Consider the following 21,516-nt stretch of genomic DNA (forward strand, 5'->3'; position numbering starts at 1 on the left):
ACTCACATTACAGAGGGGGAGTGGGGAGGATCTAGCCTGCAGCCAGCTGCCTGGGCTTGAAGCCTGCTTTCTCCATTCAACGGTTGTGTGCCCTAGAACAATTTACTTAATTTTTCTTTGCCCTGAATTGAACATCTGAAAAATGGGGTTAATGGTATCTTACAGGGTTGCCGTAAAGATTAAATAAGTTAATAAGCATTTAGAATCGTGCCCAGCACATAGGGAGTTCTTGGTAATGCTTGTTATTTTCAATGAGGTTGCTTGTCTTATCCCTCTGCTCTCTGTTGATAGTCTCCCTGATCACAGGGATGACACATATCAATATTACATCATTCATTCCTGAGTCTCTACTTCAGGATCTGCTCTCTATCCAGAAAGCCACACCTGGATTTCTAACTGTCCCTGGACATCGTGGTCCTGATGTCTAAAGCAAAACTCTAGTTTGATATTTCTCAAAGCAAAGTCACCCTGTCCACACCCTAGAGCTACCTGCCCCGAAGCATCTGCTGTCACTTAGAGGCACCTCCGATCTTCTGCTCTGCCCATGCACTGTGGGTCACCAGGTCCCACAGGGGTTCCTATAGATCCTTCCACAACTCATTCCCTTCTCACTCCTCCATCCTCCGCCCAGATCTACCACTCTTTTCTTCTTGACGCTATCTTTTCACTGATGTCAGACGAATATTTCCAATGTATATTTCCAATCACATCTTTCACTGGTGGTAATCTGTCCACTGGCTCTCCAGTAACTCAAGGCGCTGAGTCTCAACTCCTCTCTCTGGCAGTTGAGGTTCACTCAATAAAACTCCTATGTATCATTCCGGGCTTCCCGGAAATAGCATGCTCATAGGAAGTCTGTATTTACTGTTCCCTCTGTGTTTCTTCCCGCTGTTCTCTTCGTCTTGGTATTTTGTATTTTTTTCTCATGATGCTGGTCAAACCCTCCCTTTCATTTGGGCCAATTTCAAATATCATCTCTTTTCCACATGTCCTAAAAATGATACTATGCCCCCACCTCTCCTGAACTGCCTCCCGTAGAACTTTGCATTCATCTCTAGCATTTATCGGACTCTGACTTGTCTCCCCGTCCTTGGCATACTTCTTTTATTCCTCCTTCTAGATTATAACTTCTTCAAAGCCACTCTATCCTTTAAAGCTTCAAATGGGATAAAATGAATCGCAATAATAGCACCAGGAATTAAGCTCATTTATTCTGCAAAGCAGCAGCCTGTTGTCAAATGCTAACCTTCCTCACAGTCCTCATAAGAATGGGGAAGCATATAAATGAAGTGGCACACAAGAGGAACATACAGTGTGAGCAATTACGCCAATTCCTTTTATAGGAAGCACACAGCTGAGATAAACATGGAAGCACATTATTTACCATCCACATCTCGTTGCCAAATTCTTCTACTTCTTCTAAATTTTTCATTAAAGGAAATCAAGGAAGGTAAACAAAAGTAGCCCTTGGGAGGAATCAGCACAATGGAAACCACTCATTTATCAGCATGGCCTAAGAGAAATGTCTTTTTTTTTTTTTTTTTTTTTCCTCCCAACTGCATCTTTTGGGGCTAGACGCTTAGGTTCACGCATTGGGCGTGAACCCACACACATACACACACGCACACACACACACACCCCTTCTCTGGGTGTGCTCCAACCACATCACATGTTGGCTTTGGTGTGAAGGGAGAGGAGGAGGTTTGGCAGGAGGGACGTACCTTCAGGGCATCCTGCGTATCGTCCAGACAGTAGACTCGAACACTGTACTCCAGAGAGGAGCAGCAAAGTGGCCCGAAGATAGCCAGCTTCAGGCGCTTCGCAGCAGCTTTGGTGGTGGACTGCCCGACCAGGGCATAGGTGCTAAGGTTCTCCGTGAGGAGGTGGCAAGCCTCTGCATCCAGCTGAATGTAGCAGGGGGTGGTGAAGTTCTCCTCCCCAACCACCACCACATCCTGAAGGAGAGGATGAAAGGAGCCGTGACTGAGCCACTGTGGGTCCCGGGGCCGCCACACTGGCAGCCAGGCAGACACAGCCATATCTCTTCTGCAAGTGTGATCATCCTTTTCCCTGTATTTTTTTTTTTTTTCCTTTCTTCGGCTTTATTATACCCTATTTCCATTCTTAATCATTGTCTCCATTGCCCTTGCCTTCATATTGCTAATATTTTTTATTTAGATGTCCCCTATTTAGCATTTTTTTTTCCATCTGTGAGTCTACATTACTGGAATCGACATAAAATTCCAAAAGAAATTCATGAATTATCCTCTTAATTTCAGTGCACCTGAGTTTATTACTGATTTCTGAGAATTTAATGTTTGAATCTCTAAGGGTCTGACTGAATCTAGAAGTACTGTTTTACTTCAATGTCAGTATAGAGTAGTAAGTTTTCCCTAAAAATCTAGGGGTTCAAAAAGGTTTAGAGAAATTAAGGAATTATGCAACACCATTCTACATTGTTTTCCCAAACTCACCTGTCAATTACTTTTCAAAGCAGTACACTGCTTTTCCTCAGTAATCTGGGCTGCTAGACCCTGGAGAAAGTACAATATAGCAAGCTCAATGCTTTTCTCTGGTAAAACAGCCTATCCTTTCAGCTTTTGAAAATATTTAGCAAGAAATAAAAATAAATGGAAGTGCTGAATATTGTTAAAATAGTTACAAACTCAACTAAGTTTTGATTTATGCAAATGGCTCAGGCCAGAGAAGAAAATCATTTGAAAGGCCAAGTGTAGGACCTAGAAACCAAGGGTCAAAATTCCGCATGCATCTCGGTGCAGCCAGGTAATAGGAACTTGTGAAGCAGGTAGGGCAGAAGACAATAGGGAGTGGGGGAGACTGGGGCAAAGTGGAGCACAAGCCTGACTAAAGAGCTCAGCCTCTACTGGGCTCAGCTCATTACAGCTATGCAGACATGCAGACCCAGTGAGAAAACCACCCTGAATTTTTCAAGAGAAGCTGGAATTTCACATTTTTCATGTGCAATTTTCCAACTTTTAATTAATTCAAATTTAAAAGAAAACTTCGTGTGGGAGAAATAAAATACATGTGTGGGCCTGATTCTGCCTCCCCATTAGGCCACTTTCTCTCCACAGAGGCAGGAACTACATCTGCTTTGATTCCCACAGCAGCTCAGTGGGCCTGGCTCATGGGGAGCAAATAGCTATTTGTCAAAAAAAGATGAATGAATGTGTCATCATAAATTGAGTCTCTGGGGCTGAACAAAAATATGAAAGAAGTTGCCACCTCGGGTGGTTGTTTATTAGCTAGGCCTTGCAACATCATCTGAACGACAGTGGTGGGGGGGTAATGCCATCCACGAAATCATTTCTTCAACTGTGTCTATCCTCAAAGATGAAGCTCAAACCGCACCGGTAAAGAGAGAAAGAAACTCAGTACCTTCAAGTTTATTTTAGCCCAAAAGGACACCTGAAAATAAGTTTTGTTTTGTTTTGTTTTTCCCCTCCAGCAGGGTGAGGGCAATCCTTGAAACGAATCCATGAAGCATGTCACAGAAAGCCCCCAGTAAGACATAGTAGAGAATAAAGATGCACCCTGTCCCTGCCGCAGGTCTAGGAGTGCATTCTTAAGCATCGCCCTGTTCTACTCTTCTTATTTCTTTGTTTCATTTTGTTGTTGTTGTTACTGTTATTGTTACTGAAGTCCAGAAATAAGGTAATAGGGTATCAAGCAGAGTCTTGCACAAACAATTCAGAATCACTTGAGATTAAGACTTTGGGATGTTTTCGAGATAAATCATTTCAAGCTTAAATGGACTGGAAGTTAGGTCTGGCTAAGTCTGGTCATAATTTAACATAAAGCATACACTTAGACTTTAGTTTTGGATTTTTGGTCCTCTGGCAAGGAGTGATCCCCTCATGTGGCCAAGAGAACATGTCCTTAAGAAGGAAATTATAGTAATCCCAGGGATGCCTTTCTAATTGTAATACTACTTTTTCCTATAATATTAAAGGCTTGACTCTTCATGTACATTTTTTTTCTAAAAATTTCTTTCCTAAAAGAAAAATACCACAAGTAATCACAAAGTATATAATATATAGGTTGGATGCTTTGTAATGATTACACAAAAATACAGGGGTAGCTTTCAAAACTATTAGACATTTTTTGATGAACATATTCTGAAATATGCCTTCTTTGGAATATTCTAAAATGTAATGTTTAAGTGGGCAATTTCCCACCTAAACAACAGATACTGTCTTTTCAAGGGATGACATGAAAATATGCAAGCTGGTTTTGTTTTTAGTTACTGGGTATAAAATCTTCATGGTAAATCTAACAAATTCTTTTGTTTGTAACTTCGGGTGCTAATTGAAGAATTCTGATGTGAAGAACAGGATCTGTTTAAGGCACTAGCTTTAGGAAGTTATGATGGGAATCGCCACAGAGAGCCAAGACACCATAGGTGTTCTTCATTCTAGCGGAGCTTGGGAGAGGCACCCTTTCTGTTTTCCCAAGTTCAGTTCAGAAGAACTATATTCCCTGTATGCGTCTACAGTGTCTACCATTTTCTGTCCCAGGTGCAATGTTTTTCTACCTGCAAATTTCAAAAGTATATAGATGTTTCCTATCCTAAAACATAGTATGTATGTTCCAACAGGGACTTGTGTAAGACTCTCAAATATACTTTCCCCTAGGAGTTAGCAAATGCTTGACCACCATTTTCTTTGTGCCTACCCATCAGTAGATAGAGCATTCAGGAACCCGTCTCTCTCCCTCCTTCCCTTCTTCTCATACACTCTCTTCCCCTCTCTCTCTTCTTTTGAGTGTGAACTAAAATTCAATTCATGCTCTGCTTTCAAAATAAAAAGCTCCCCATAATTACTCCAGTTTGTTTGCATTCTTTTTTCTTGTGTTCCGTCTTTATCCTAATGGATGCTCACCTCCCACTGTCCCTGTGCTGCCTGGTTCTTGAGCTGTATCTTCCAGTCTTCGGTATTGGGATCTGCGCAGTGATGCATGGTGAGAATGACAGGGCGGGTCAGCAGAGCTCCGGGAGGCCCACAGCTCACCACAGGGGTCAAGAGTGTCTGGGTGTCTTCCATGGGAGGCCTAGGAGAAGAGCAGAGATTGGCACCGGTGACATTTGCATAGCATCCATTTACTACGTACTCATTGAGGTTTTTAGATCTGAAGTTTTACAAATTGTTTCTTCTTGGGAGTTTTTAATTTTTTTTTGTTTTTTAGGTTTTTTTGTTTTGTTTTGTTTTGTTTTGTTTTTTGGTTGGAGGGAGAGGGAGAATTAAATGGGAAGAAATGTCCTTTATACCAAGACTTTATTTAGTCTTCATGACTGGAGATATTTATGGTAACAGTGAATCAGCCAGTATCTCTTTGATCTCCTTCCCCCAGACACAGGTCTGCCTCTGGTAATTTCCTCTGAATTCATGTACCAATACTTTTAGGATGGAACAAGAAGGAGCAGAGTCCTTGGGAGATTACATAACCATCTTTTTTGATAATACTTGCCACTGCTCTCACAGGGTTTTACATACTTTTATTTTTTTAGGACCTAACTTGAGAAATACTTCAAAAAAAAAAAAAATCACTTCAGAGTAAGGACACCCTAGAGCTAAACTTCCAAATGACTTTCAGGAATAATCTAGGCTAGTAGAGCAGATTCATGCTTTCAAATATGACCAGAGAGAATATAGAACTGTATTCTATAGTTCTAGAATTTAAAATGAAATCTACTTGTATACTTCATACTCAGAGACTCTGGGTGGAAAGAACTTCAAAGATCTAAATTCTTTATTTCCACATTTTAAAAAATTGTCTTAAGACCTTTCCCTAACATGAGTGTAATCAACAAACAAAAGGAAAGATTAACCCAAGGTATCAGTTGATATGTGAGCAATAGTTCCAAATTATTGAATGGATTGCTCAAAGTCTTACAGCTAACAAGTGCTAGCACTGGGACTAAAGTCAATGCCTTCTGAACAACAATATTCATAACTTCTCTGTCAGAACAGTGTGGCTAAGAACTCTCGAACTCAAGAGTTCCAGAGGAGGCAGGGCCCTTGGGGTCAGCAAGCGCCACCGTCCATTCAAAGGAGGAACCCCTCTACAATATGCTGACATATGGATAGTGCTTCAAACACCTTCAAAATTGTACTCCACTCCTACTGGGGGACATCTCATCTATTACCAATTCAAATCTACAGAAAGTTCTTAGGATAAATGCAATTTGCCTTCCTGACACTTCTCTTCACACATCTTTGGCCTGCTTTCTCTCCACTTTGGCATCAGAGCCTTTCAAATATTTAGAGATTGTTATGATGCCTCTGAAAACTCTTCTTTATTTCAGACCAAATAGCCTCAATTTTTGAACTTCAACTAGAAAAGGATGGTTTCCAGATATCTCCCTATATTTCTATCTTCACTTTTATATAGATGTCTGTTAGTATTCCAATGTCTTCACCAAGCTGTGCATCTGGAAATGAATATTATGCTTACATAGCCAGCATAGTAGGCTACTATTTTCCTTGACTTGGAATATGTAGTTGTATAAATGCCTCACTGAACTGTTGCCTTAGATTATTCTCAGTCAAGTAATTATTTATAAATATTATTGCTGGCTTCAGTTACATAGGAAGATGGAGATAATATGGTTAAGCATCTCCTTTATAAAATGAGGCAATGGAACCCCAAGAAGATCAAGTAATTTGTTAAAGCTAACCACTCAGTGTATTCCTAACATGAAAGGCTCTTAGGCTAACTCTATAGTTTTGTGGTTGTAGTGATGGTTTTTGAACCTATGTACAGAAATTTGTATTTAGCTATTTAATTTCACCTTAAGATTCAGAGAAAATTCAGGTCATCTATTTCTTAATGCCGTCTTTCTTCCAAATATTGGCCAAATATCCCAGTCTTTTAGCCACTGTAAATCTAATATGCCTGCCATTTATGGTCTCGTTCTAATCATTGATAGCATTGTAGTACAAAAATATGGCAAAGACCTTTTCAAAAATACTACTCGAAGACTCTCTCCAGTCTGACATCAATAATCTGAATTTGTTGGTTTAGCCAAATATAAACCAGTTAAAAGATCCATTGCCCGATTCACATCTTTCCATTTTATTCACATGGATATTCTAGTGGACATATCAAATTCCCTTATAATTGTGATGGTCACTTAAGAAGGATTTTCCTTTAAGATTTTTTTCTTTGTTTATGGTTAATATATTAACTACTAAATAATCTAGAAGTTAGCTTATATCTATAGTTCACCCTAATTTAACACTCAATGAATGATGGCAGCTGACTATATATATATATATATATATCTGGTTTATATTTGGCTAAACCAACAAATTCAGATTATTGATGTCAGACTGGAGAGAGTCTTCGAGTAGTATTTTTGAAAAGGTCTTTGCCATATTTTTGTACTACAATGCTATCAATGATTAGAACGAGACCATAAATGGCAGGCATATTAGATTTACAGTGGCTATATATATATATATATCTGTGTGTGTGTATTTGGAACACATATACTTGGAATACAATTCTCCACGGATCTTTCATGTTTCTGTATGTCTTTTCAAGACAACTATATAGCAATCACCTTAGAAGATAAAGATACTACTTATTTTTAGAGCAAATGGCAAACATGTCTACTTCCTATTATAAAAAACTCAAGTTCTCTAAGCTAGAGGTCCTTCCTAGAATGCAACCAATGAGTAGATAGATATCATGTGATTTTCTCTGCTTCTCCCTTTTGGAACTGAGGTGTTAGGGCTTGGCACAAAAATGGTAAAACTCTTGATTGTGCTTCTGCTGTAACAAACTGTCCTTTGTCTCTAACCCAGGAGTCTTGTGTCATCTATCAACATCCACAGAACTGTGGCAGCTATGGTAAAGAAAAATCCTTGAGAGTCCTTAGCTCTTGACAATTATTATCCTTTTGACATATTTTCTCCTTGGTAAGATTTGGTTATCACTGCTACCTCTCATTCTAAAATTTTGCAAGGATCTCACCAACTTATGGATTTTCTTTCTTCCTATTTAGAAAATAAAAATACTTTTTATCTCCTTTTAGTCTTTGCCATCTTTCTATCCTGAATGAATAATGACACAGTTTTATTAAAACTAAACTTATCAAAGTACTTAGAAATGTATTTTTTGGAATAAATGTATTTTTTGGAGTAATACAATTATTAAGAAGTCTTTACCATCCCCTTTACCCCTTAGTTTTCATTTCCCTTTAACCCAGTTTTTCTTCCTTCCTTCTACTCTGAAATTCATTCTCTTAACATGGGTGAAGTTCTGGTCTCACTGTGGCATAGTTAATGTTATACTATCTGTCCTAAGCAGTAGCCTTATTCTTGCTAATTCTACTTTTTCTACCATGATGGAAAAAAAAAAAAAAGCAAGAAAAAAAAAAAAAAAAAAAAAACCAGTGACTACATTTTTGTGAGCACTACTCTCACCTTTCAGTTACAAGTGTACCTTGAGAAGTGAGCATGAAACTTTTAAGGAAGGAGATTTAAGTGGAATCCATTTCAAGTGGTCCTTGCAATATAGTTGGAGATTGGAAACATCTGTCTCTCAGTCTGCTGTTAGCAGCCGGTGCTTGAGGCAGAAAGAGGAGGGGTTCTTCTCCTCACTGAGTTGGAACAGAAGGGAGCAGCCTCCCTGCTGGGTTGGGGAGCTGTCAGACCCGTACTCTCCAAGCACACCCCTGGCATGCAATATTGATGGGCACCATTCTTGGAGGAGGGACAGCAAGGGAAGGAAGGGGCAGTAGGTGTCAAAGGAATTTATTAACTCACTGAGGTACAAGAATGTAATGAATAAGGAAGTGGTGAAGCGGAATTCAAGATGGGGAATGAAACACAAAGAAGAAATCATGATAAGAATCTTTCCGTTTTCAAGATGAAAGAAGTAGTGTTGAAACTGGAAACCTTTCCAAGCATACATGGAAGCAGTGACCTAGGGAAGATTCAAGATTTAACTGTGTGAAACCAAAGGTCAGAACGTTTAAGTCCACAGTTCCTTTCTTTCCATGAAGAGAGGATAATAAAATACACAGAACAAAACTAGTAGAAAATACATATAAATAAGCCTGACTCATGTTTTGTTTTTTTTTTTTTTAATTTTATTTATTTATTTGAGAGACAGAGATCACAAGTAGGTAGAGAGACAGGCAGAGAGAGAGAGGAAGAAGCAGACTCCCCGAGGAGCAGAGAGCCCGATGTGGGGCTCAATCCCAGGACACTGGGATCATGACCTGAGCCGAAGGCAGCGGCTTAACCCACTGAGCCACCCAGGCGTCCCCTGACTCATGTTTTTGCAGTGGGCTCCACCCCTTATGTCACACGTGTTACCTGACATACTTCAGCGAACATTCTCTCAAAATGAACTGCAGATGACATGGAAATGAACACGGAGCAAAAATCAGCTGCAGAAGCAGCAATTAAGTCAAAAGTCAGTAAGGAACAATAATTAAAGTTTTCAAGGCTTTTCAATGTCCAGCGAGAATAATATGGTAAATGCTGGGTGGATTCTGAAGCCTCTGGGACAAAGTCCCTCAGAGAGGAGTTTGAGTTTCCTGTCAGAAAGATTTTTCTCATCCCTTGCTTGCTGTTATCAAGTGAGGAGAACTTCTACACAGAAGGCATAATTTACAAAACTTTCATAAAAGCAATTGCATTTGCTGCTCACGGCACACCTGGAAGGATAAGTATTTATTTTACTTCTTTTTCAGGAAGAGGAAACTGAAATCTAGAGATATTAACACACTTGCCTACGGCCTCCAAACTAGTAACAGGCAAAGCTAGATTTCAAGCACAAGTGATTTAGTTTCTTTCACAGAGTGGTGTGTTTTGGGTGGTTTATCTGGATTTAGGGCCTTGAGACTTTTTTTTTTTTTTTTTTTTTTTTTTTTTTTTTCCTTTTTGCTAGAGCAAGCTCAACATTACTTCTTGAAGAGAATCTGTCTCCTTCCACCTCTGTGGAGACAAGATGCCTTCTATTAACATACATGTCTTTTGTCAGGTCCCTCAGGATGACAATCCCACCCAAGCCTCAGCTGCCTTTTGAAGCACACGGTTTCACATAGAACTGGCAACTTGAAATATTTGCACTCTGGGTATCTGACAGGGAATATCTAACTCAGTTGCTTTCAAAAGCTCAATTGAGGAAAAAAAAATATGGAAGCCGCTCTGAAGGGCTTGCCACCATTTCCCTAAACAAGCCAGAATCTATCCCTGGATGAAGCCAGAACAGTGAAGTATTATGCTCTGACTGAACTGATGAATCCTTGTGGAATTATTTTACTGTATTTATACTTGGACCTTATACTATCTCCTAACATTGAGGGACACTAACAGAAGGAGCCCTGTGAAAACTCATTGCTGTCTTTATTTTAAGGATGTTGTTCATTGTATTAACAAAGAAAAAATGTCTTCTTTATGTGGAATGAAAGGAGAAATACATGAACTTCTTTAGGGCGTATTTTTCCTCATGGACACATGGATTTTGAAACTTATCACATTCCCCTCTTGAAAACTTTGGAATAGTAAATTCATGACCTAGTACCAGGAAATACACTGGGAATCACACGAAATGTTTTATACTTTTAACTGCTCACCTGACTTTGTTATCTTTTCAAATCTTATCTTTTCTCATTTTCTCATTTTTTTCATCCACTTATTTACCATTTTTTCCTCTCATTGTAAAGACCGTGTTTTCATAAATCACCTTGAACCATTTCATTATAAGTAGGACTGCGGTATGTGAACACTGTGGAGAACAGTGAGAGAATAAGATTTAAATCTACCTGGACTCCACTCTTTTCCCCCTATACCTATAGCCTTCCTACAGCTGTATAAGAGCTTGAGGACTCAAAAGGGGAATATCATTGAGTTTCTCCAAGAAATAATAATGTCAACTATTATTTTACCAAGTTCCAAAAACATCTTAAAGAAATGAAAACTTTCTGCTATACAATTACTTACATAACAGAATTTTGGCCCTTTAGCCTAACATACTTTTTATTATTTATCCTCACACCTATATATAACAGTTTACATTGTCTCAACACTAACTCACACCATGAACCCTTCTCAACCTGGATTTCATCCTTTGAAAAACTTCTAAAGGCCACCAATGTCCGGCCCCCGACAATTCCAGTGATTTCTTGTATTATTCTCTTTCTTTACATTTTACTTTTAATGATACCTGTGTTAACCGCGTCAACCACTTCACCATCTTGAAACTCTCTTTACTTTTGATTTTTTCTCCATAACACTTACAATCATTCATTCTTTCATTCAGAAACATTCACTGAGGAGCTGCTCGGTATTCCTTACCATGCCAGATGCAAACTCCGTGTTTATCTGCCTTATCCTTATGTGTTCTGTTTAGCTTGGCTCATCACACCCAAACCTTAAATAGGAATGTTTCCCAAAGATCTCTCCCCTGTTCTCTTCTTTCTGCCTCTGCATCGTTTTCCCCCTCAGAGGCTCCACACCCTGGTGACTCCCGGACTATCTCTCCAGCATTAATCACAGATCCCTATCCGCACACACTACCCACATCAAAATCAGAATTTGTCCTTCCTCCTTGAACCAGTTGCACTCCCAATTTTCCCAGTGCCCCAGGCTTCTACATATTCATATTGTACTTCGTCACTTTTCTGCAACACTTCTAACCGGTGGTGAAATCTTTTTTTTTCTCCTGAAATGTATTTCCCTTTCCATCCTCCAGACTCAGGCTCGGGCCTGGCTTCTTCCCCTAACCCCTCACAGCTCAGCCAGGCATCCAGCCTCCAGGGAGTCTTCCTGTTCCCTCCACCAACTCATCCAGCCTACCTTCCTCACCAGTTCAATCTTTAAAATGCACCGTGATTCTCATATCACTCGGCGGCTCACAGTCCTTTCATGGCGGGCCCCACAGTGTACCAAAAAAATTCTATTTACCTTTCTATTTGGAATGTCTAAGTTGATTTCCTGGCCTTTTGAGAAAAAAGCTAAGCAAGGACAGAACACATAGAAAGGGGAAATTAACCTTGGTATTTTGAATTCAGATTATTTTTCAATAAGAAATGACAAAGAGCAAAATTTCAGTCTGAGACAGACTTGGTCTTTTTTTGTTTGTTTGTTTTTATTTTAAACTGCTACTGCATATAAGGCAAAAAAGATCCACATTAGTGCCATTCATCATGGAAATTGTATCCACGGGGGAAACAGAGTCTCCAAGGCCTCTCCCGAGATCTGTAAAGCGGGAGAGGTAGAAATCACGAGCACGGCCTTGCGGCTTTGCCCCTTGTCAGAGACAGCTTGTCCCATCTCTGCAGCTCATTTAGGCTGCTCAGTCTGCCATTCAGGGCTCTCTCTTAGAGCACATTCAGTAATGATAAGGCCCCCTTGTCATATCCACTCTGCCACATGTAATTAAGTTCACGCCTCCCTTTAGACAGTTCACATCAGCAGATGACCAGCTGGATACCAGCCAGCTGGAAAAACACCCAGTTTGGGATGCAATAAAGGGAATCGGAGAGAAAGAGAATGGACAAAAATGGCCCAAATTGTCCTGTGAGTGAGTTGAAGTACCATTCATATCTCCTGATGTCCTCCCAATCTTCTCTTAGAAGTTCTGTCTCAGATCACGTGAGGATAGAAAGGGTCCTCAGTGAGCAGTAGAAAGAAAGTATGTTCAAGAATGCCCTAAGGAAGGAGCAGAGGCTCCGTGTGCCTCGGTGCTGTCTACAAAGGAGGGATGGATGGCTTGTGAGAGAGCGGAAGAGCCTCGTGGTGAGATCACCTGGCTGTGAATTCTGCCTTCCCTCAGCTGTTAACTGTGAAAGCTCAGCTTCGTGACTCGTTTTCCCTGGGGCACTAGTTTTTTGATCTTTAAGTTGGAACTCAGCATAACTCACAGAGCTGTAGTGAGGGAAAAAAAATGAGATTAAAAGTAGGGTGAATAAATGGAACTATGTCTTCTGCTGTTAAGATATCCTAAAACACATTCTTGTCCCTGTGCTTCTACAAGAAAAATGCATCTTGTTCACAACAAGAAAGAAGTGAAGAGAGGACTTTCTCATTATTTGTCACGGGGATCTTCCTGTGTTTGTGCCTCGATTCATGGTCTCTTGTGTGTATTTTCTTTTTGAGATTTCAGGGGTTTCTCTAGCTTCATTTTTATAAACAGAACTTCTCTGATGTGCACTGAGTTCAACAGAGTGATTCCCTCTGTACCTAAGTTCATGGGGCGGGGATAGTGAGAGGTGATTTATAGTTTCCTTTTCTTTAGAGTCAAAGGCAGAGAAACCTCAAAGCAGAAGTGTCTAGCTTTATTAATTATTTGTTTTCTCTTTCTTTCATCTAAAATGTGCCATTATAGGTGCCCGGCTAGCTCAGTCGGTAGAGCATGAGACTCTTAAAATGCACCATTATTCTGGCCAGGGTGCTGGCTATGTCATGGGAGGGAAAACCCTACAAGGTGCGTGAATGCACACACACTGAAGCTTCAGCACCCCCCGGAGCAGCCCCGGCAGGCTTGATGGTGGTGGTCAGACGGACGGTAAGAGACACGAACACCCCCCTGCTTCTCAGCATAAAGCACAAGCCAATCCTCACTTCCGTTTCAATAAAGTGTCATGTTGGCAAAGGCCTCGAGGGGGATAGATGAACGTGGTGCCAACCTTGACTCTGGACAGGAGGAAGAAGACAGAATGCAGATACAGGGATCTTAGAGATGGCCTCTCTTCATTTCTCCTGCGGCAAAAGAAGGGCGCGCTGTGGGTCTGTGAATGTTACTTTGCCTTGGGAATGAAGAAAATGAATATTGGATGTGAGTAAATATGAGCCTCATAGTAATTTTCTGTTGCTCAAATTTAAGGCATGAATAAGGCTCAAGGAACTCTGCCATTTTCTTAGGCTAGTGTTTGTCTAGGCGGAAGGAGACCACCTGAGGGAAAAAAATGTTCTGGGTCCTGCAGATTATAAATGTCAATATCTCCACCCGAGAGCATGATAAAAGAGCTCTTCGGCTTTTGAAGAACAAGACTGAAAATGGATGTTTTTCTGAGGACGAGAGAGGAAAGACAGAAGGTGTAATGCGTTATAATGGTAACCCAGTTCGACATTTGTCACTCAGGCTTTGTATGTGTAGCTCAGGACCGAAGAGCTGATGCCTTTCCCCTTGGGAAAAACAATGATAATTATATGTAAGGATCTTCATTTCAACAACGTCTTTTATTTTAAGATCTCAGTGTACTTCAGAAGCCTTAATCCATCAGGCCTTTCAAGCACTATTTAGTGCACGCGTTTTATGTGGGAACTAACCAAGAGAGACCATTTCTTAGATTGTTAGAGGCCAGACGGAAAATCGTATTTAGGACTTCTAAACCTCCTTGTTATTTTTACTTAAAATCACCTCATCTTTATGATTAGGACACATCCAAAACAAAGCCTTATGATCCAATCTAGCTTTAATCAACCCTAGATCCCTTTAGAAAGGCTCGATACGGAATTTGTAAGTGCTGAACACAAGAAGGAGGTTGATAACATGTAAGCTAGGGGGAGTCACGAAAAGAAGAAGCCGCAGGTGAGGATAAAGTACCAGGCTGACGTGGGGGTGGGAGGTCAGAGGTTAAGGGGTTGTCTAATCTCTGTGGCCTTTGACCCTATAATGGGAAAGGGCTGGATTCCTGAGCCAGGCCACATGAAGCTGATGTCTCTGTGTCTACCCACCTAACTCTGTAGACGATCTATGGATCACATTTCTGGCCTTTTTTTTTTTCAGCTATAATGGCCCCATGTCCACTTGAGAAAAGGTCTCTGGCCCTCAGCCCATACTCAAGATCTGCAAAAGTGTCTGAAGCTTCAAAGATAAAGAGAAGCTGACCTTTTAGAGGTCTAGGAGAAAAAAAGGTTATGTTGGAAGCAGGGCACTCAAGACAAAAATATGTTGGGTTTATTCTTTCGATTGCACAATTCTCCTCCAGGTCAGACATTGATAAAGTCAAGCGCACCAGAAAAAGCATATTTACCTCATATTTTCTTTCCTGTGTACAGTCACATACATTTCGTAGACTCTCCCTTGGGGAATGGCCCCAGCGGGAATCAGCAAGCTTACTCCTGAATAGCAAAAGAGAAAAGCAGTCACATAAGACCTATGAATCAAAAGGAAACTTCACAGAATGCCTTTGAAGCAAGTGAAAGGGAACGAGAGTTTGTGAGTTTGTGGCCATGTAGCCACAAGCCTGCTTTTTCTCTAAAGACATGTAAATATTCAAAGCTGCCTTGCCTTCCTTCCTTATTGGCCTTGTTTGTTACCACAGCTCCCTCTGAACTGTTATGGAATTACTCAAAGGAATGATGTCATTTTTTAAACTCTTGTTTTATTTAAGGAATAGACAGATGGTTCCACTGTTGTTTTCCTTGTAAAACGAGGGGAAAACCAACAACCGCTCTTCAAATTTCAAACAGCTGTAAAGATGCATCATTTCTAATTTAAGAAAAAAAATCCCCGCAAAATTCAAAGTCAGGGAAATTGTAACATCCATGATATCAAAAAGCATTGATTTCTGAAATATCTGGTTAGCATCAGTGTTTTGCCATAACAGAATAATAACTGGTGAAGAACTCCTTTCATCATGGACGACTCTAGGAAATGATCAGACAACTGCTAGTTTTTAGTCACAGTAGGCCAAGCAAGTTTTTTACGTAGTTGCTAACTGATACCATTTTGTAGGGGGTGGGGGTCAAGCTTGTTCTAAATTAACAGGGCCTAGAGCAGCTGCTTGGCAATTTGAGCTTGTATCAGAATCACCTGGAGACTTGCTCAAACCCAGATCACTGGGTCTCACCTTCAGGGTTTCTGACTCAGGGGCCGTAGAGAATTTATACTTCTCGTAAGCTGCTAGGAGACGCCAATGATGGCCATCTGAGGACACACTGTAAGAAGAGGCCCGCCTCACGCAGCGTCATCGCAAAGAATAATTCAGGGTGGGTAGCAACCTGAAGATACTCGTCTCCACGATTTTATTCCAATAAATGGGGTTTCTTTTCAGCTCATTAAAAATTTATGGAGCACCATGGCAAGTATCCTGTTTGGCAGAATGGGGAATGCCAAGAAGTAAAAGACAGTGTTCCTGTCTTTGAGTAACTTATAATTTCATTAGCGAGGAAATGGAATATGCCGAATGAGCAGAGGGCAATAAGGAAACTTGCCCGACTGTGCTGGAAAGTCTCAAGAATAAAGATTGGAGTGTGAAGAGAGTTATTCAAAGGCCTTTGTGTGACTGGTTGAAAATGTTGAGTCTTGGCCTTCTTGAGAAGAAAAGTTAACATCAGAGCTGTGGTGCTATGGGAAGCAGGATGGCATCTAGGGTACAGAATAGTTTGTTTGCTGAGGCACAGAGTGGATGCAGGAAGACCACACATGGGCCTACCGACCCTTGGTATTTTTATGTTTTCTAATGGGAACAATAAAATGTACCGTTATGTTTTAGGAATGAAATAAAACTGTGAATGTAAAGTAGTAAGAGTAAGGCCTAACACAGGTTAGGAAACTTGCTGTAAAATAATGTATGTAAATTACCACCGCCTAGTATACAGAAAGTGTTTACTACATGTTATCTTCCTCAAGAATCCTTTATAATAACTCATATATGAAAAAGTGACAGGTGTAGAAATGGGAAGGAAATGTAGAATCCAGTGAATATCATGGAAAAAAAAAAAAAAAACCTGCCTTGAGAGTAATATCATGTTCAAGCAGTAAAGGAACCAGAGAGTATATTTTGATCTATTTATTTGATAAACTTTAAAAAAATGTATTTTAAGTCATGATTTCAAAGAGCATACATTAGCATGAAAATTAAAGAGAAAAAGGTGAAAAAACATGTATAATATATGATCTCAGCTATGTAAAATGTATAGATAAAAGGAAAAATGATATTCCATTAAGGGTTTTAATTTATTAAAATATACTTTTAAAGGGATGGTGTGACAAATTGGCAAGGCATTGAAATGGGGGACTGAATAAGAGAAAGAATCAAAGACAAGTTCATATTCAGATCTGCAGATCCACTGGTTCTATACAGAACTTGGCTTATGGCTATTTACACATTATATTATTTGTTTATGCCACAAGAGGACTTTGGTCAATCAAATTGTTCCTTTTTGCTGTATTTGCAAAATACTTAGTCTTGTCCAAAAGAGCTAAGATAGACTCACAGAGGAATCCATTAATCCTCTTAGGACCAATAGACACAAACTCCTTGCTGATTTAAAAATATTAAATTTAATCAAAGATTATCAGTCACTAACATAAATTCACCTTGAAAGACCTTTATGAGACTTATTTTCTAGAAGTAGATAACTAAATGATAAGCTGAAAAAAGTATATACTACACATAATAAGGTCGTGATTCCAGACAGATCCATCAGAGGTGGGTGTGGGTACCTTACAAATACCTTGAGGTTAAAGACTGTGTAATAAAGAGTTAATAGATAAAGATTTGATGTCTACCATGATGTCCTCTGATCTAAAAATTAGTATTCTGAAGTACTGCTTCCTACAGTAAATTGGAAGCGACCCAACTAATATGTTTTCTAATTAATTTGTCCTTTTAAAGTGTGATGACAACAGTGAGCACTTCTCGCTTGCTGTTGCCTTCTGAAGCTCTATTAAAAAGAAGGTCAGTGACAGTTCTAAATTACACCTTGGCAGAAAGTTGTGAGTATAATATTTCTAGAGGAAGTGTTTTCAGAGTTGGTTGGAGAAAGATGAATGGTTTGGCTGATTTTGTCTGAAGTACTGTTGATTTACATCAAAAGTGGATTTGGGTTAGATTAGACTACAACTAACTTTTCATGCCTCGTAAGAACAAACAAACGAAAAAGATTTGGGTATAAAAATACGTTTTCAAGAGCTGTGTAACTTAAATATCTAGGAATTACCTGAATTGGGAACAATGAGGTGACCCCCCAGAGAGTTGAAGGTGCCAAACGCAGTACAGGATGGGTCAGTCTGTCTCGCTAGACTCTGATTCTTCACGTTGAGGGCCTCATTCTCCAACAAGGACTGGGTCATCTGAGGAGAAAGCTTTGATGCGAACTCAGAGAGGTCATCTTGGGGGGTGACTGCACCTGAGGTGTTGTAGACTTTGATTTTCAGGTTGGGCAGTGGATCCAGAATTGGAGAGTTAGTCATTGGGATTTTGTCTGAGACATCATGCAAAGCATAGACGGGTCCTCTGTACATGGCTGCGGCCGATGTGAGGTCTGGGGGTACCACCAGGAGATCTGAGTCAGAAAGAGATAAAAAGTCCATTTGCATTCTCCATTCAGGCAACTTCTATTTAGTCAGGCTCCCCTGAGACCTTCTGAGCCAAAAACAAACAAACTCAGTCAATATTAGAAATGGATAGACTCTAAGGTTCTGTTGGAAACAGGGCAATTAGATTACTGTGATCCAGTTTATTATTGGCTACAAACAAAAAGACAAGTTCATTCTAATTTTGCTTTCAAGTCTACTCATTGCTCCTAAGTCAACAGACTGGATTCGAAGATAGTGATCCCAACTTAGTGACTTAGTAAATAGTTTCCCTTGTCTGTACTGGATTTGAGGTCATCCATCTGTACACCACTTTATTCATGTCAATGCAAGGTGTCTTGTCAAGAGGCAAAAAAAAAAAAAAAAAAGGAGGTGTAAGAAATCAGTCAACCAATCTCTAATGAACATTTAAAAGTATGACAGAGAAACCTGTTAAGAAAAAAAAAAAAAAAAGATTTGTGCATCTTGCCACCTGTGGTTTGTTATAGGAATGAGGTCAACAGAATAATGAATAAAACAGACCCAAATCCATGTCTTCATGGAGCTTATGTTTGAGCTGAACGACATGACCTGAAGGTCGCTGATTCTGACACCACCCAGGGATGCTACTGACACACGTACATCGCAGGTGTGAAGTGCAATGTCAACTGACCTTGTCTCGCTGCCTTGATGTTCACGGGCTGAAAGCCTCCATTGAGTGCCGAGGAGTCAATAATATCAGACTCAAAGTCGCGATGGTTCTTGCGATACACAAATAGGGCCACCACTACAGAAATGGCCAGGCAAACTATCACAGCTATCACGATGCCGACATACAGAGCAACATCATCTGAGTCAGGAGCAGCTGGGGAGGACAAGGAAACATTGGACCAACTGCTTAGAGAAATTTCCTACAGTACACATCCATATTGCTGTAATTTTTTTCAGACATTTATTGCTTTTTTTATAGGTTAATTTCAAATCTATTTCAAAAGCTATATAAAACGACTGTGGCCTTTCAGTGGAAAATTATCTCTGATTTCTTTTCCTTTCTCACTCTGCATCTATCCACCCACTAATCTATCTTAAATTGGGCAGCATAACAGACCATTTATTAGAAGGTATAAAAAGAAACTGGAACTGAAACCATCCCAACCCACAGGGAAACAAGCACAGCTCATTACTAATTTCAGGTGAAAAAGTTTGGAAGGCTGATTTGAATTCACCGATAGCTCTCCAAAAACATAAACATAAATACTCTGTTAGAAATAGCCAGCATGTTTGGAATCTGTGTATTTATTGAACTAGAATATTTTCCTACATATCCTTCCAAGTCATAAAATTACTTTCCGTAACACTCTTCTCCCTTTCCCCTAAATCAAGGAAGGGGTGGCCGGGAATGGTATCCATAACTAAGCAAAACAAATATTAGAAGAAAACATGATGGATTTGAAAGGTGTGCTTTCAGGAGACCCGGATCTGGGAAGCAGAGGTCAATGCAGGTAACTCCCGGCTTTTGATACAGATTCGGTATCACTTCTGAGAACCGTGAGCTTCTCATGGCCACTGGTCAGAGAGTTACATCTGAGCTACTCGTTACTGAGTCAAATACGTCTGGATGGTGCACTGAGTAACATAAAGGCCTGCTTCAGTGATCAGAAAGGTCAGACTGCCCCCGAAGGCAATTAAGCATTGGACCAACACAGTGTGCAGTCTGCTGGGGGTCTGTTTCTGGGTAAAGCCAGAGGAAAATTCCTGTAAATATTGCATATTGCCTTGGTAGCACAGAACCCGCTTTAGAACACGCTTCGATCAGACTGTGCACGGTAATAGAAGCTGATAATTGAAACAAAATGAACAGAATGAAACCTTTCCAGAACTCCGCAGGCACCTTTAAGTCTGTTTTTAGTTTAGCGTGACCCACAAACATTTTCAGCAAAGTTAAGCAACGTTTTTCCATTCACTGCAAAAGAGGTGATTAAACTGGTGTTTTAGGGGGTCAAGAACAGCATTTTTATGCTCCATTTTATACATCCATGATTTGGGGGAAAGGGAATTTTCAGATATTTAAGTCCCAGGGACACCTAAGAGTTGAGGAGCCAGGACTCATAGCCACCCAGTTGATAAGGGCAAATGACTCCTCATGTAGATTGCCAGTGGCTCACCCAAACTCTGGGGTCACAGTTTCTTTGACACATGGATAGTATAAAGGAATTCACTGTTGGAAACTGCTCATCTCTTTTGGCATTTTGTGTTTAAATGCACAGCATGTGATATATATATATATATATATATATATATATATATATATATATGGTTTTTTTACTACTATCTTTCTCAAAGTTTCCAGAATATCAACTTTCGCATCAGTCAAGTTGATATTGACAGATCTTTACAGAATCCCGGTCACAGCCTGAACCCCCCGACTGTGTGAGCCCCGCTTTCTGAGCGCAGACAACACTACACTGCTGGGCAGAATTCGAGGCCTGTGGCAGCATTCTGAACTCCAGCCAGAATATTCTATCTAAATCCTTAAGGTCTTACTTCACCAGGCTGTAATTACGTCCCCGACCTGCATCCTTCCTAACTCAACAGATCTGTCTTTTCTTAACCCTTTTCTTTTTAGCATCTGAACCCGGCACTTTATTAGATCAGCCTATTTCCCGATATGGTTTGTCAGCTATCGGGACTGCCTGGCAGACTGAGAGATGTGAAAGCTGGCAGAGGCTTACAATGACCCTCCTTTCTTCTCTTCAACAGTGGAAATCTAATTTGTTTTTCATGTTAGAATATATTAGGTGCCTATTTCCTGTGTGCACATCTGTGATCCAAAGAAAGGTAAACTTGAACTGGGGGCAATCACGTTAAATGATTATTCAGCAACATAAAAACCAAACATCAAACTTACAAGAAAATCCATATTCATTCTGGGTTCTCTGTTCAGTTGAAATAGGATAAAGGAAACCTTGAAAAGAACAAAACATGAAACAAAAATGGGAACAAAATCAAATTAATGGGGGAAACGAAATAAGAAGCATGAAAAATGGTTTAATTAAAAGAAAAGGAAAAGAAACCTGTGGTCCTTTAAAATTCTGGTTCAGTACAGAATTATGATTTCGCATCTCCTGTCTGTTCTGGAGCCTCACCAAGAATTAATAAATAGGCAGATTGAATTTCAGAGCAAAACTGGTCTCGAGTCACTAACTTTGGAGTGCTTAAAGTCTTTCTTTT

General features: G+C 40.0%; 1 protein-coding gene across 2 annotated transcripts in view; it reads right to left on the reverse strand.

Annotated features, from left to right (window-relative positions):
• Nucleotides 1-21,516, reverse strand: part of UNC5C (unc-5 netrin receptor C) — a 362,738-nt gene that overhangs the window by 26,932 nt on the left and 314,290 nt on the right. The window contains exons 8-13 of one of the 2 annotated variants that reach the window (XM_059376235.1): nt 21,194-21,250; nt 18,959-19,150; nt 17,931-18,275; nt 15,017-15,104; nt 4,902-5,070; nt 1,722-1,955 (exon numbers count right to left, since the gene is read on the reverse strand). In XM_059376235.1, the coding sequence (XP_059232218.1) occupies nt 1,722-1,955; nt 4,902-5,070; nt 15,017-15,104; nt 17,931-18,275; nt 18,959-19,150; nt 21,194-21,250 (1,085 nt within the window). The remainder of the gene's footprint in view (nt 1-1,721; nt 1,956-4,901; nt 5,071-15,016; nt 15,105-17,930; nt 18,276-18,958; nt 19,151-21,193; nt 21,251-21,516) is intronic. The other variant, XM_059376239.1, reaches the window with a different exon arrangement.

This window comes from Mustela nigripes, chromosome 1 (assembly GCF_022355385.1).
Source record: "Mustela nigripes isolate SB6536 chromosome 1, MUSNIG.SB6536, whole genome shotgun sequence".
Lineage (NCBI taxonomy): Eukaryota > Metazoa > Chordata > Mammalia > Carnivora > Mustelidae > Mustela > Mustela nigripes.